Here is a 14,712-nt window from a genome sequence, read left to right as displayed (position 1 = left end):
AACATGGGTTGGCCCAAATAAAAGTACTGTTACCATTATGAAGCATTTCTTCAAGAATAGTAAATAATATATATATCACATCATTTGCTGTTCTTATGCTCTTTGCAACATCAGTTATCAAATTTTTAATTACATGTAATAATCTCTGAGATATGTGTTTTTATATAACTGAACTTACACTCGATCTGTAACATTTCTACTAGACAGGTTTACTTTATAATAAAGAAAGATGCATTAAAATCAAGCTGAGTTTATAGGATAAAAAATGAGCAAATTTAAAATTTAAAATTAAAAAAAAAAAAAAAAAAAAAAAAAAAAAAAAAATCAAAAGAATAAATTGAATTTAAATACAAATTTAATTAATTCTTTGCACCATTGCTGCAAGGAATGAAATTTAAATTTTAACAAACATGTATATACTTAAAAGCAAGTTTAAAGTTAAAATAATTAAAAAATGTGCAAACATATAAAAGGTTTAATTTTCGAACTAATCTACAATATCATTTAAATTCAGATAGAATAAGTAAATAAAGTGCAAAACCAAACCATAAAAATAAATTCACTAATTTAGCAAATTAAAATTAATCTAAAATTTTTTTAAAAAAATGCATAAGTGAATGACTGTTGAGCAGGCAGGAGACAGACTTATCAAGGGGAAGTTGCCTCCAAACCTAACTCTACAATCATTCAATTCGTGTTTCGTCATACATGCAGGCAAGGGTAAAAGTCAGAACCAAAAGTAAATACATAGTGAAGAATGTCCAAAAAGAAATACCAATAAAGTGATACCTTGAGAGATTAGCAATTAAAATAAAGGTCTAAAAGAAAAATACCAATAATGAAGTATTTTGAGAATTAAGCAATGTAAAGTCTAGTTAAATTAAATTAAAAAAAAAATTAATTAAATTTTTCAGAAAAATTAATTTAGAAACCAATGCATTTTAGAAACCCTTGTCTACAGAAACCTACCCGACACGAATATGCATATCAGTCAAAAAGAAACTAAAAGGAACTAGACATAATTTATATAAACCAATAAGAAACTAAAAAGAACTAATTCATAATTTATAAAAAAACAAATAAATACTTAAAAATATAATTACATATCTACAAAATACTTGAATACTACATAAAAAATACTTAAAAACAAGTAAATAGTAAGTTTTAAGTCTAACTTACCTACTGTATAGCGTTGGGGGTTTGTAAAAGTATTTCTTAAGTGATGTAAGTGTGTTCTGAAAATTATATAGATGGCACTTATGTAAGTAAAGTTGAGTGCCAAACTGCTATCTTTTTTTTTTTTTTTTTTTTTTCCTTTCAAAATCAAAGAATATCCTAAAAGTATGTAATTCAAGTTTTAATTTTAACTGACCAACTATTTAAGGTAGAGAGTTTAGTAGCTGAGCCAATCAAGAGATATAAGTTTGCTCTGCAAATATCATAAAAAGAGAACTCTGATTGAAGTAAAGTTGAGAAATGATTTTGAAATGAAATTTCAAAATGATTTTGAAATTTAATTATTTTAACTTTAAATTTGCTTTTAACATATATACATGTTTGTTAAGAAATATATATATATGTATATATATATATATTTTACTTTATTTTATAATACTTAATAAATTATTTTAAAATACATTAATTAACCTATTGAAGAGGAAAAAAAAAAAAAAAAAAAAAAAAAACATTTTGCTTAGCATCATGAACATTTTACAAAAAGAGCAATCAATTAACAGTCAATTCTAAACATTACATGAATTTATGAAATTTATGAATGTAATAAAATTACGCAATGTGTATGTTTTGTTCAACTTGATTTTTAGACAAGCAAATGTTTTTTGCTTTTAAAATTAGCATATAATGCATTAGAATAAAAAGGAGGATACCTTATAAATATACATACTGTGGTTTAAAATCTTGTCTAAATATGTCATGCTTAAATTTTAGAGATATCAGAGTGAGAGTTATTTTAATTAAATGCAAGAAGAGGTATATACTAAATTAGCATTTTGACCAGTAGCATAATTTGCTTTGAAAAGAACTAGAATGAAATTGGATAGCAAAATGTAATATCTTTATTTAATAACAGAATTTAAGTATAAAGAATTTAATCTAAATCAAAGGATGTTTAAAAATGCTGTAGTTAAAAATAAGAAACTACAATTCATTTTCTTTTTGAAGTTAAATTTGCTTAAGGGGGAATTTAATCTCGTTTTGTGAAGAATATTAGTGTGGAATTATAATAAAATTTTACATCTAACATCTGCCAGAATTGCCTCCATAAAAATTTAACTTATGAAGTTAAACAGAATGCAAATTCAAGTAGCCTAATACTATTTGAATTAATACAAATTGTTGTTCTAGTATCTCAGGATGACTGAAACATTCAGGCTCTTTGATTTAAAATAAAAGCTAAAAATAATTTAAATTACTACGTTGGTGATGTTTTATCGTTAACATTATCTGTTTACTTTACTTAAGTACTAAAAAATTTATTTAATACAGGAAGTTTTATGCATTAAATTATTAGTCATATATATGTTTTACATATTTCAGTAAACCAGAAACCAATACACAATTAAAAGTATTATCAGTAAATTTCTCTAGAAAAAGAATACAAATCTTTAATTAGAATAACAATGGCATCTCAGTTTGCAATATAAAATATTTATGTCTACATTCTTCTCAAAATGAGAAAGCAAACAAAGATAACTAGCAATAAATTTATAAATAATACTGTAAAAAAGTTTAAAAATGCAATGTAGAATGATAGCAAGATTAAATTTTTGAAGCCTTCCTACAAAAATCAGTTTAAATTCAAAATTTTCTTATCTTCATTTTTTTGCATCTCAAAACAGGTTTACTGCTTTCACTATGTAAATTTCCTGTCCTGGCAGAATAGAAATTGTCATTTCACCAGCAGGAAGTATTTGTTGCCAATTATGTATGCAAATATAATCCAGTGAAAAAAATTCATTTGGCTTGAGTACTTTCTTTATTAAATAAATGAAAAATTCCCATTTAATATTAATTCATGATCCATATGAAGCTTCTTCTTCTACTGTTTGACACAGCTGTTTCAAAAAGCTTGTTTAAAATATATACTCTCTTATAAAAACTGCAGAATTTTTTTTAATAATATGTTTATGGTATTTATCATTAATAAATTTGCTAAAAAAATCCCACAAATTTATGAGTTAGGTAGGTACTCAAAATATAATTCGGCATAGCTCTTTTCTTTTTCCAATGGCAGATTGTGAAAAATTATAAATGCAACCCAGTCCATTAATCTATACAAGGCCAGATGTGGTGGTCTCTTTATTATGGAGGCACCCAATAGGTGGGATACCATTGCCTTTCCTATGAAGGGACGGACAGTTGCTACCATGCCTTCTCTGGGATTCGAATCCAGGCCCTTCGGTATCGCAGTCAGCTTCCCTGACCACAATACCGACTGGGCGACTTCTGCATAACTCTTAATGTATGCATTTCCTTATACATTCTTACAATGAATTAAATACTAAATAATTTAAATAAAATAAGGTCAGTAAAATTATACATTATACCTGCTAATAGCAGTAATCAAATTTTTAATACATTCTTAATTAACAGGATGATTTATTTAATGCAAAATATGAAATTAATCTACACAAAATGGAATAGTTTCATATCATATTTACATCACATGAGGCAGAAACTGAGAAAACTCATTGCACCTGAACTATTATTAGGAATAGAAGTTAGGTCAAGGTATCAGTTTTGGGAAGCTTTAGTCATTTGGTTGCAAAGGAGCTTTTCAACTTAAAGCAGAATATAAGCTAACATTTGTTAATTTTTGCATTCTAGTACAAATATTAGAAACAAACTTAAATAATACTAAATATCCATATTTATTATCAGTGTATCTTTTCCCTCTTCATGTACATTTCTCCTTAATTTTTTTTTTTTTTTTTTTTTTTGCATGTATGATTTAGAAACTAATTTATGGTAACAAATCAGTTACCGTAAATCAGTAATACTGCATACATAAATAGCTAAGTACTTGTGTGGGTAAAAAGAATATTACTGAAATTGATATCTTTTGAAATACTAATATATATTAGTGAAAAGGGAGATGGAATATGTAAGTAAATACGATAAATCAAAATATAAAACATTTGAGTAAAAAAAAAACAATGTAATTATAAAAAAGTAGGAAACACATGAATAGGAGTGATGCAAACAGTGATAAATACATAAGTGCCAAACACAAAGTTTTCACTTTGTTGATCTGGTGTTCTATTTCATTAACAAGACAAAATGCTGAAAATGAATCATTTGGCATGTTCACAAAGTCTAAACATGATACAAGAAAATCACATTTTTTAGACCTCACACTATTCATACAATTTTACATAAGTGAAGAAAGCATGAAAATAAAAAAATTTCACTTACTTTCTTCAAATAATACTGTAATATTAGATTTGATACAGCAACATCAATGCATTCACTCAAAAAACTAATACCATACTGACTCACAAAGTCTTTGCACAAACATCCCGCCATATAGCCGGAAGTAGAACAGGTATTTCCTTCTTTGTCATTGGTCAGTGAAAGAGATTTTTTTCCTTTTTTTCGTAATTAAACATATTAAGAAATCTTCTAAATTAACCTATGAAATAAAATTTATTTCTAATCAGAACACTTCTGTAAAAAAGCAATAAAACAATTTTTCTATGAAAAATAGAAATGTCTCTATATGCACATGCTCAGTATATAATTATAAAAGCAGGTATTTTGATAAGTTAGCATAAAATTAACCACTTAAATTTTGCGTTCATTTAATGGCAACATTATATTTATTCTGAAGACCTCCAGATTAAGAATGTCCTTAACTTTTACAGGAAAAATATAAAATCTAATATAATCATTTATTTTTATCTCATATAAAAAATTATTGAAATCACCATATAATTTTCCCAGTGTATTAAATACTATTGAAAAAAGTTAGCCTCGTGTGATTTTTACAGTAATGATTAAAGCAATTGAAATTTATGTAAAATATCAGGATTAGGCTTTCAGTTTCATAAAATTATTATTAAAATGTAAAAATAATTAATATATGACATTAAAATTATTAAAATCCCCTTTTTTTATATTCTATGTTTTTTTTGTTCGAAGATAAAAAAGGAACTGTAAAATGAAATTTGAAAAAAAAAAAAAAAAAAAAAAAAAAAAAGAACAGATACTCTGAATCATAGATTTTTTGCGAAGGTTTTTAGAATTCGTATCATTTTTGTAAAAAAAAAAAAATTATGTGCATAAAATATGATAAAGCATCAATAATATCTACAGTTTTTTTAATTTGTATAACTTTCATAAAAATGATGTGCAAAAAAAAAAAGACACTCTTATTTCACCAAAATTATATGTATATTTTTGGAGATATGCTGTTTGGGTTATATTCAGGTTAACAAACTGTTTGGAAGTATATTTTATATTTGTACAGGATAGCACAGGGAAGTGTACTGATTTTTGAATGAGCATTACAGAATTAATTTAATACAAAGCTTTATGATTTGATTTAGAAGGTATTTCTCCCGCCTTCCTAGCAGTGTAATGGTTCTGCACACTAGGCCGGTATTTCAGAGGACCGTGGCTCGATTCCCGTTTAAAGCGTTGCTGATTTTTCAATCTCTTTTGTCTCAAAATTTATCTAATATCTCTATTGTGTTATTTTTTTTTCATATTTTAAATCTCTATATATTGGAGAATTGAAAAATGCATTTTCTTTTCTAGAAAATATTTTTTTATATAGATTTTTATCATGAGAAACTAAGTTGCCAGAAATACCAATTTCAGATGTTATCACCCAAAATAAATTTCAGTCGAATTACAATTAATTTCTATTTATTGCATAATATAAAAAAAGTAAAGTTATAAAATTTAAGAAAATATAAAGCACTGAGTGAAAAATACCTTAGAAATGCAGTTTAGTATGATAGAGTTCAAAACAGGTTTCAAGGCAAAGTCCAACTTCACAGTCTTTGCACAAAATTAAATAAATCTAATTAATAATTCAATAATTTAATTAAATAATCAAGATAGTCGCTGAATGTTTTCCAGCAGCCATTTCTGTAAGAAAAAGTGCAAAAAGTGGAGTTTGAGCGGTAATACCACATGCCTTCAAATGCCGCAATTTAGTGAACAACTAACGATATCTGTTGGCCAAAACATAAACTAAACGTCTAATACCGTACATAATTTATTTCAGTGGTTAAACGGGGAAAAAGCGGGATGTGCTACTCAATAAAGAAAGGAAAACACATGCTCGCAGAAATTGCGGATGAGCAGATTTTGCTACATTTGAGTTGCCCGTTGAAATCGCAGGATGATCAGCCAGAGCGTTAAGTCAAGAGGTTGATGTTGCTCCACATGCATGGATGGATCGATTTTCAAAATTTCCTTAACCAATTCCTGTTCCAAAAGTAATGCTAACAAGTTTTGCCGAACCAAATATTGAAGACTACTGAGAAATTCTGCTCTAACTCTCATCACATTTTCTGGTGTTCTTATAGTACATTCAAGCACCTAGTGGTGCTTTAGAGTATTGGTTTGCCTGTGATTTGAAACTGTTTAATCCATTGTAAGATTTTTTTTTCTTTCATATTGAAACTGCTTGATGGGGCCCTGCAAACTGCTTGATGATGCAAAGTAATAAGCAGCAGTCACTGAGTCACCATTTTGTCATAGAAATCATATGAGACATGATGTTCTCTTAACCATGACTCCATAGTAAATGAAAAATAAATGGCATTAGTTTGCATATATATTACAGCAACAATAATAATGTTTCCCGTTATGTTGAATGTGTAATGCTCTTTAGAAAATGAGTGTCACCCTGTAATATAGCTAGCTATGTTTTAGAATATCCACTGTATATAGTATACTAAATTACTAAATGAAATGTTTATTTACTAATAACAATTTATTAACAGATTGACTTTAAAATTTTAGTTTTTTTTTATTGGGGAACTGTATATTTTTTCACTTTTTTCTTTTTTCCTACCTTCCTCTCTATAAATCATATTTTAATTTTTTTTTTTTCTAATTTTCTTGCAGGTACTGATAAACAAGGCTTTGGGTTTGGTGGAACAGGGAAGAAATCCTTTGGCAAACAGTTTGACTCTTATGGTGAGGTAAAATTTTTTTTTTTTTTTTACTTTTGGCTGCTGTTAAGAATTGGAAAGATATGCTATTTCTCTAAATTAATGTCTTGATCTCTGTAGCCATAAAAAGTTTTAATATAGTTTAGTTATATTTAGTTACATATATTTTCTGAAGTGTACCTTCAAATGAGGAAATGAACAGAAGTTAAAATCAGTGACTTCTGAGAATGTTGGTTTAAAGATTTTTGAAGTTTTAGCTGTAGAAAAGTGCATTGCTTATTTTTAGTTTATATATTTGGGAAATTCTCTGGTGTTCATACTGTACATTTAGCACTGGTGTTGTTTTTCAAGTGATGGTTCTGTAAGACTAGCTACATCTTTTTATGTGGGCTCTGATTGGATTATTTAACTTAGGGCAAGAAAGACACCTGAGAGCTATTTTTCTGAGGCAGGTTGAAGACTTCTTAAGAGAAACTTATTCACATTACTCATGGAGAAAACTAGAGCAACTCCTATGCAGCCAATCTTATAAAACCTCTTGAAGGCACCTCCTTAGACAGATAACCTTTACCATATGTTAAGTTTAGGATTATGTATCCTTAGATTGCCAATAGATGGCGGTAGTGTTTGTAAAAAGAAACTGTGATGTCATAATTATGTATATGTATCAGTTCATCAATAAACGTTGTGTGGAATAACGCTCCTCTGTTTATTACTTCACATTTGATCCAGTCGGATTTATTAGAGACTTACATATATTTAGTTTACCATGTCCAAAAAGCCCCTTAGTTAGCATTTTGCAAACCCATAATGCAAGAGTAGGTAATGAACCCAAATGGTGTATTTTTAATTAGTAAACAGTTTTGCATGCCCTTAGTAATTAATCTGATTTAAATTTTAGATGTTGATTGATTCAGCTAAATAATTTCAGTGAAATACATTAATCACCACAGTATAATGTTTTGTACCATGCTGGCTTTGAGCTATAGCTTAAACATTTTTTTTAAGCTGCTGAAAAATATTAATTTGTGACATTTAGCATTTTTGTGCTGTTTATGCATTTAATGGAGAAAAGGGCAAAATTCATTTAAAAAAAGAGAGAGAGAGAGAGACCAAATATTTGCCAAATTCGGCACCATAACACAAATGAAACACTTGCAAATGTATGACATTGATAAGTTTTAAGAATGCTTACAAGCGATATTTTTAGGAGCTTCCCCCCCCCCCAAAGTGGTAATTTGCCGAGAAGGGCTATTGATTTCGCTTTGGCATTTTGCATTGGTTATAAAAGTCTGAATCACATTTCAGATTGTTGCCACCAAATATTAGAATCCTGCATTATAATTCAAGAAATTAAATAATGAAGACTCTGCATGAATGTATGTATGTTTCTAGAATTGTGAAAAAACAACAGTACCTAGAGACATCAAATTTTGAATTGCTTAGTCCTGCACTCAAATATGGGCATCTGGAAGTACAAATTTGGAATTTGTTTTATTATCTATTTCATATTTTGTAAAACTTTTGAATTTTTGTATTTCATATTTTGTAAAACTTTTGAATTTTTGATTAACAAACTCTATGATTTCAAAAGTGTTCCATTAATATTAACATCATGTGCATCTTCAAGCATGAGCATTTTATACACAAGGTTTCTTTACATTTCTAACTGGTTAAACATTTTGTGATATTGCTGTTGAATTTTGTGGTTTAAGTGCGAAGAACATGATATTTAATAAGTAAAGGTAACACACAAAGTGTTAAAAAAATCCCTTTTGGCATAATATAAAATCTGAAAGCCTTCATATTTACTTATATATATATATATTATACTTTGATTATGGATCTGTAGGATATATCAAACAGTGGAGGTGATGCTATTAGTTTCTTACAAGACTATAATATATTGCCAAGTAATCATCAGTGTTCCAATTTGTGTATTCCAGAGTTCATATGTAAGTTTAGCTTAGCATTAGTATGTTTTGCTATTAATTAAGTACCTTATTTGACGGCATATAAGACGCACTTTTTTTCCTAAATTTGGTCTCTGTTATCTGCATCTTATACGCAAAGTTGAAAAAGTTATCTGTGTCTTATATGTGAAGGACACAGGCTAACTTTCAATACTGAATGCTATTTTTAGCCCGGATAAAGATCTAGACACACATAACTTTTTCTACATCTGCATGTGTATCCTTCTAAATAATCATCTTATATGCCAGTGCGTCTTATATGCCGTCAAATACGGTAATCTTATTTAATCCTAATTCCAGTTGCCTTCTTCTGAAGGAAAATAATGATGTTTTGTTATCTCTCTAAACCAAGAATCCTGAAGAATTTTAATTAAATATCTTTTACTGAGATAAAAAGCCACCAAATTTTTACCAGGTATTCATTATGTAGGATAGTATAGTATACTTATTGAAATGAAGCCATTCCTTAGTCCCTTCAGAGCTGAAATCTTATATTATTGGATTTTTTCTTTTAAGCAGGGAACATTGATCTATAATGAATGAATGGGTTTGGGATATTTTCCATCCAAAAGAAAGAATTACTAAAAGAATTGCAAGTGTTCTTGTGCTGTGTCTTTGAGATCAAATATCATTCAATGGGAGCACATGCCGTGATTTTAATGCTATGAACAATACACAATACATGAAACATATTAATGGTTTGTACAATTTAAGTTAGATATTAACTACTGTAGCATTATGGAAGATATTGCTTAATGTGTATTCTTATATAAACTGATTGTATTGATACCTTGTTTAATAGTTACAGATAGTTGTCAGTGAGATCTTCAGGAAATGGCTTAGTTTTTATACTTGTCATTTTCAAATCTATTAAAAGACAGGGTTTGTGCAGTCCTTAAGAGTCCTTAAAAGTCCTTAGATTTTTTGGAATCGGTTTTTGGTCCTTAAAAGTCCTTAATTTTAGCCAAAATCAGCAGAAAGTCTTTAATTTTAATCATCTGAAATTTCTGTTTGTTTTTATGACTGCCATTTTGAGTGTGAATTAGCATTTTGGAGGAATATTTTTGGCAATTCACTGACGTATATGGTTATTCTTTGAACGGGTTCATGGGTTATAATTTGTTTCTATTTCTAATATAAGAGTGATGGGATACTCGAGGTTCTAAGCAAGAAGTAAAACATAAGCATAGCAAAATTCATTTTTTTCTAATAAAGAGCTCTTAAACAAATTTATGCTTTTGGGGATGTGAATTCTTTTATTAAATGGTTCTAAATTTGGCGACTTATCAACATTTTGGCAATTTTAAGATCAGTTTCTATAGAAAATTTTTAATTCCAAGATCTGAGAATTTTTCAACGATTTTTTTTAAAACATTGTAACATTGATAAATTTCATTAAAATAATGGTAATATATTGAAATTATATTTAAAAAATAACATTAAAATAAAACATTTTTATTTTTCACTGTCATATTATAAAGTTTCATTTTGGCAACTTATTATACAATATTTTGAATCTGAAAAATAAACAAGGTATACTAAAAAGCACAATACAGCCCAATAATAAACAAGGTATACAATAAAGCACAATTTACGAAACAGCCCTTAGCAAAAGTAAAATTAGCTATGTAATTAATTATAAATGTCTTCTTTTTAAGTTTTTCATGGTAAGAATTTTTTTCCATGTAATTGCCTCAGAGTTCTTAGAATATGCATCAGTTTTCTCTATAAAATTAATTTTACACTTTTTCCCTCCTTTTTTTTTTTTTTTTTTTTTTTTTTTCCCAAACTATTTCTGACCTTTTGCTGTTACAAAATTGTTAGGGATAATTTTTCTTAAGGATTTTAGAAATTGCAGCTTGGAAAGTTTAGAATAATTTGAAGGCAAGGTTTGTAGACCCATGATTCTAGAAGATTCGAGAAATATGTGACAAAATGAAAAATGTCTCCATGGTATCAACACATAATGGATGTATTTTACAGAAAGTTTGCAATGAATTTCTTACTTTTGGAGAATGTCTGGAAGAACAATGAAAACATAATATTTGAATGTTTTACTTCTGATACTAGAATCTTAACATGTTTATCTTCCCTTTATTTTCTCTACTTTTCAGTAGACACAAGCATGGAAAATATCAGAAATGCTTCTAATCTTATCACATGGGCAGGCATTATAGAAAGAGATATTTTTTAGTAATAAAGAAAGTGGAAACTTCCAATTTAAAAGATTAATCTAATATTTCTTAATGCACCATACTCATAGCTGGCTCTAGGCATTTTTCCACTTGATGCAATCTTTGTGGATCCTAAATTCTGTTGCTTAGTGCCTTTCTAAATGCATCCAATGCCAGCTCTAAATTCTAAAAGTTTTGCCATTTATAGATTTTGTTGTTCGGTGTGTCATTGAATTCTAAAATTTCTGTTACATCAGCTCTGTAACTGGCCTTTACCATATATATTTCATATTTCTTCTGAATATTCATATTACTAAAGAAATAAAATTAGCCGCTTTTTCTGTACATTTTAAATGCATTTAGTGTTTTTTAGAATAACAGAAATCCTTAATTAAATCAAAAAATTCTAAAATGAAAAGGAAATGCGTTGAAGAAAGAAATGAATACATAAAGAAAATTATTCTTCAAAGATATGTGCAGTTATTATTATATAAATTATCCAATTATTTAGGATTTCAGCCTTTACTATAATTTCCCATTTCTATTTCCTCATATGATAGAGTTACTGAGCCAGATTAAATTAAAACTAAATTGTATAATCTTTGACCACTAGTCCACATTTTTAGTTTGAATTTGACTGTTCTTGTTTAATTATGTCACCGTGAGCTGTAATTGATTTTGTTAGCATCAGAACATGCCTTTATATTTTAAGTTCCTTTTAAATAAGGGGCTCATTTAAACCTTTGTCTGATATTGTAGTTACTTTGAGACATAGCGATAATATGCTTCACGTCTGTGGGGGTTTTGAACTATTTAACTTTTACCAGATCAAGTAAGCCCTCATAGGTGCATTGTGGAGAGGTTGACAAGTGAGAAGATAAAGCACGCAGAAACTAGCAAGAGCATTGATTTTTTCATATTGAGACAAATCTCTAATTGTTGGAAAAGATGCTTAAAGAGAAGAAAATCGATATAAACTAGCCAAAATGTCTGGGAAGGCTTAAAATTAATTATTAAATTAAAATGACGAATAAATATTTTGTTGTGTTGTTATAGCTTTTAATGTGTAATTATCCTAATATCGTTTAAGAATCAGTGTCGTAAATTACATGTATTTTAAACTGTGAAAATTTATTAGATTTTGATTTTAATAGGGCTTTTTTAACAAATATTGTTAAAAAATAAAATTTAATAGTGGCCATGTAAATCCATAATGACTAAGGTTATTAACCTACCTAATTTAATTATTGATAACTAACTGCTTACCCTTAAAAATTTTCTCTACATATTAAAGCGAGTTATTGCCTTTCATTAATACTCACTGTGGTCAGGTCCATATGCGACCGAGCGGTAAAGACGCTGAACACTGGTAATTCAGTCCGAGGTTTGAATCCCACGAACGGGCTGGCTGCATGGGCGTTTTCGTGGTTTTCCCCATGTGTAACGTGTATGTGAGCCAGTTTCCCTTAGAAAGTCCACCACGAAGGTATCCATCTCTTTAGGCAGATAGCCCTCGTGTGCTTTGTCATAGTTAAATAATCAAATTCAATCCAATCTGGTCACAAGATAAAATACAAAAATGTAAAACTTCAAGTAAAACTTATTCTTTGCATCTAGTGAGACTTAATACGAAACAACTTATCACCTTTGGTGCTTTAATGGCTTATTGGAACCTTAAAATATATTAACTGGGTTACAACCCCGCAAACTCTACATGAAGCTACAACACTAACTGCATCAAAAAGGGCCTGACTGACTTTCAACACTTGCCAACTGTGCCTACATCAGGCCTTTCAGGTTTGTTCGAATCAGCAGGTCTCTCTCTAGATTAGCAGCAGCGGTGACTACATTCAGTCTTTTGTTATGAATCATGTATATTATGATCTTACCTTTTATTTTAACTTATGCCGTTTGACAAAATGTACCTGCTATTTACGAAACCAAGTAGACTGACAAAGTATGTGACAAAATGAGGCATTAAAAAAAATCAACATAAAGCTAACTGTTAGTAAAACGTAAATGTCACTTATCTTCTTTCAAATATGTCCAACTATTATAAGTGTAAAATATTTAATGCTACTTGATAAATTGCATAAAGTTTATTTTATTCTCAAATTTAATAATAATTATGTTAATTAATTCATGTTTAGTAATAATGCATACTAAGGGATCTATTTTATTTTTAGGATGGTATTACAAGAGGGAAATTCAGGCATAGATAATATTTTTAATTGAATTTATTCAGTTCCCATTTGCTCATAGGTCCTTTTTTTTTTTTTCATTAATGGTCCTTAAAAGTCTTTAAAAGTACTTAATTTCCGTGTGCAGAAATGTGTATGAACCCTGAAAGAGTTATCAAAATGCTGTATGTCGGTGGTCTCAAACTAGTGGCCCACAGATACATTTCAATTATGTTATTTGTTGTAAATATTTCAAGATTTTAATTATTTGAAGGTCTGAGTTTACATTATATTTGTTGTCATTAAAAACGAGCATGAATAATGCACCAGAAAAATTAAGCTAATTAATTTACAGTGGGCTGTAAATCTTATTCAGAAATTTGAAGATACAGATTTAATTAACATTTATCTATACTTGTTAAAAAATAAGTTTTCTTAGTTAAGAATTATTCATAATAATGGCTTTGTTTGTGTAATGCCCATTTATATGGGAACTGCCTTTTTTCACTGTCATAAGAAAAGAAACCCAACTGACTGAACAGCATCTACTATCCATGAAAAAGATAGTATCTAGTAATTATCTCCAATGCACAAATATTATGCAAACACATTTTGTATTTATGTACATAATATACATTTGTATTTGTATACATGTATATCAAAACATATGTATTTTAATTTAAGTGTTAAAGAAAAATTAAATAAATTAAAGATACTCTCAAGTTATTAAAACATATTAGATTTATTTCAAATAAATTTCAGTCTAAAATATTAATATTTAGCTGTCAGTACGTTTGAATCGCAAACTATAACCAACAAAAAATATCATGCTGGTACCAAACTTTAGATTTAGATAGGAAATAAATATATATTTTTATTTTTTTCCTCCGTATTATTATTATTAATGTATGTTTTGATAAATATTTAATAAGCAAAATTTTAATTAAAGTACTTTTAATTTTGCTGATGAAAATTTGATTTTACTGGAAGAAAAATGTTTGGTCCACATTCTGTGTTTTGAGATGACTGCTTCTATTCACATCATTTGAACTGATTCTTTCTTTTAAATTTATGGATTTTACATAGTATTCATTTTATGTGCATATGTATTATTTGCTTTTTTTTTTTTTTTTTTTTTTTGATTTTATTTTAGCCATTTGGAATGCATGATGTTATTGGTTGCTTTTTGAATCTTGATAACATGATTATTAAATTTTCAAAAAATGGTAAGAATTTT

General features: G+C 28.2%; 1 protein-coding gene across 2 annotated transcripts in view; it reads left to right on the top strand.

Moving 5' to 3' along the window:
* Ddx1 (ATP-dependent RNA helicase Ddx1) overlaps positions 1 to 14,712 on the top strand; it is a 193,717-nt gene that overhangs the window by 70,650 nt on the left and 108,355 nt on the right. For both annotated transcript variants that reach the window (XM_035363517.2, XM_085825251.1), the window contains 2 exons: positions 7,102 to 7,178; positions 14,629 to 14,701. In XM_035363517.2, coding sequence (XP_035219408.2) covers positions 7,102 to 7,178; positions 14,629 to 14,701 — 150 coding nt within the window. The remainder of the gene's footprint in view (positions 1 to 7,101; positions 7,179 to 14,628; positions 14,702 to 14,712) is intronic.

The sequence above is a fragment of the Stegodyphus dumicola genome, chromosome 10, assembly GCF_044657685.1.
Source record: "Stegodyphus dumicola isolate Sdum_Otavi_A_Nest chromosome 10, ASM4465768v1".
NCBI classification, from domain to species: Eukaryota; Metazoa; Arthropoda; class Arachnida; order Araneae; family Eresidae; genus Stegodyphus; species Stegodyphus dumicola.
This window is presented reverse-complemented; position numbering and strand designations above follow the sequence as displayed.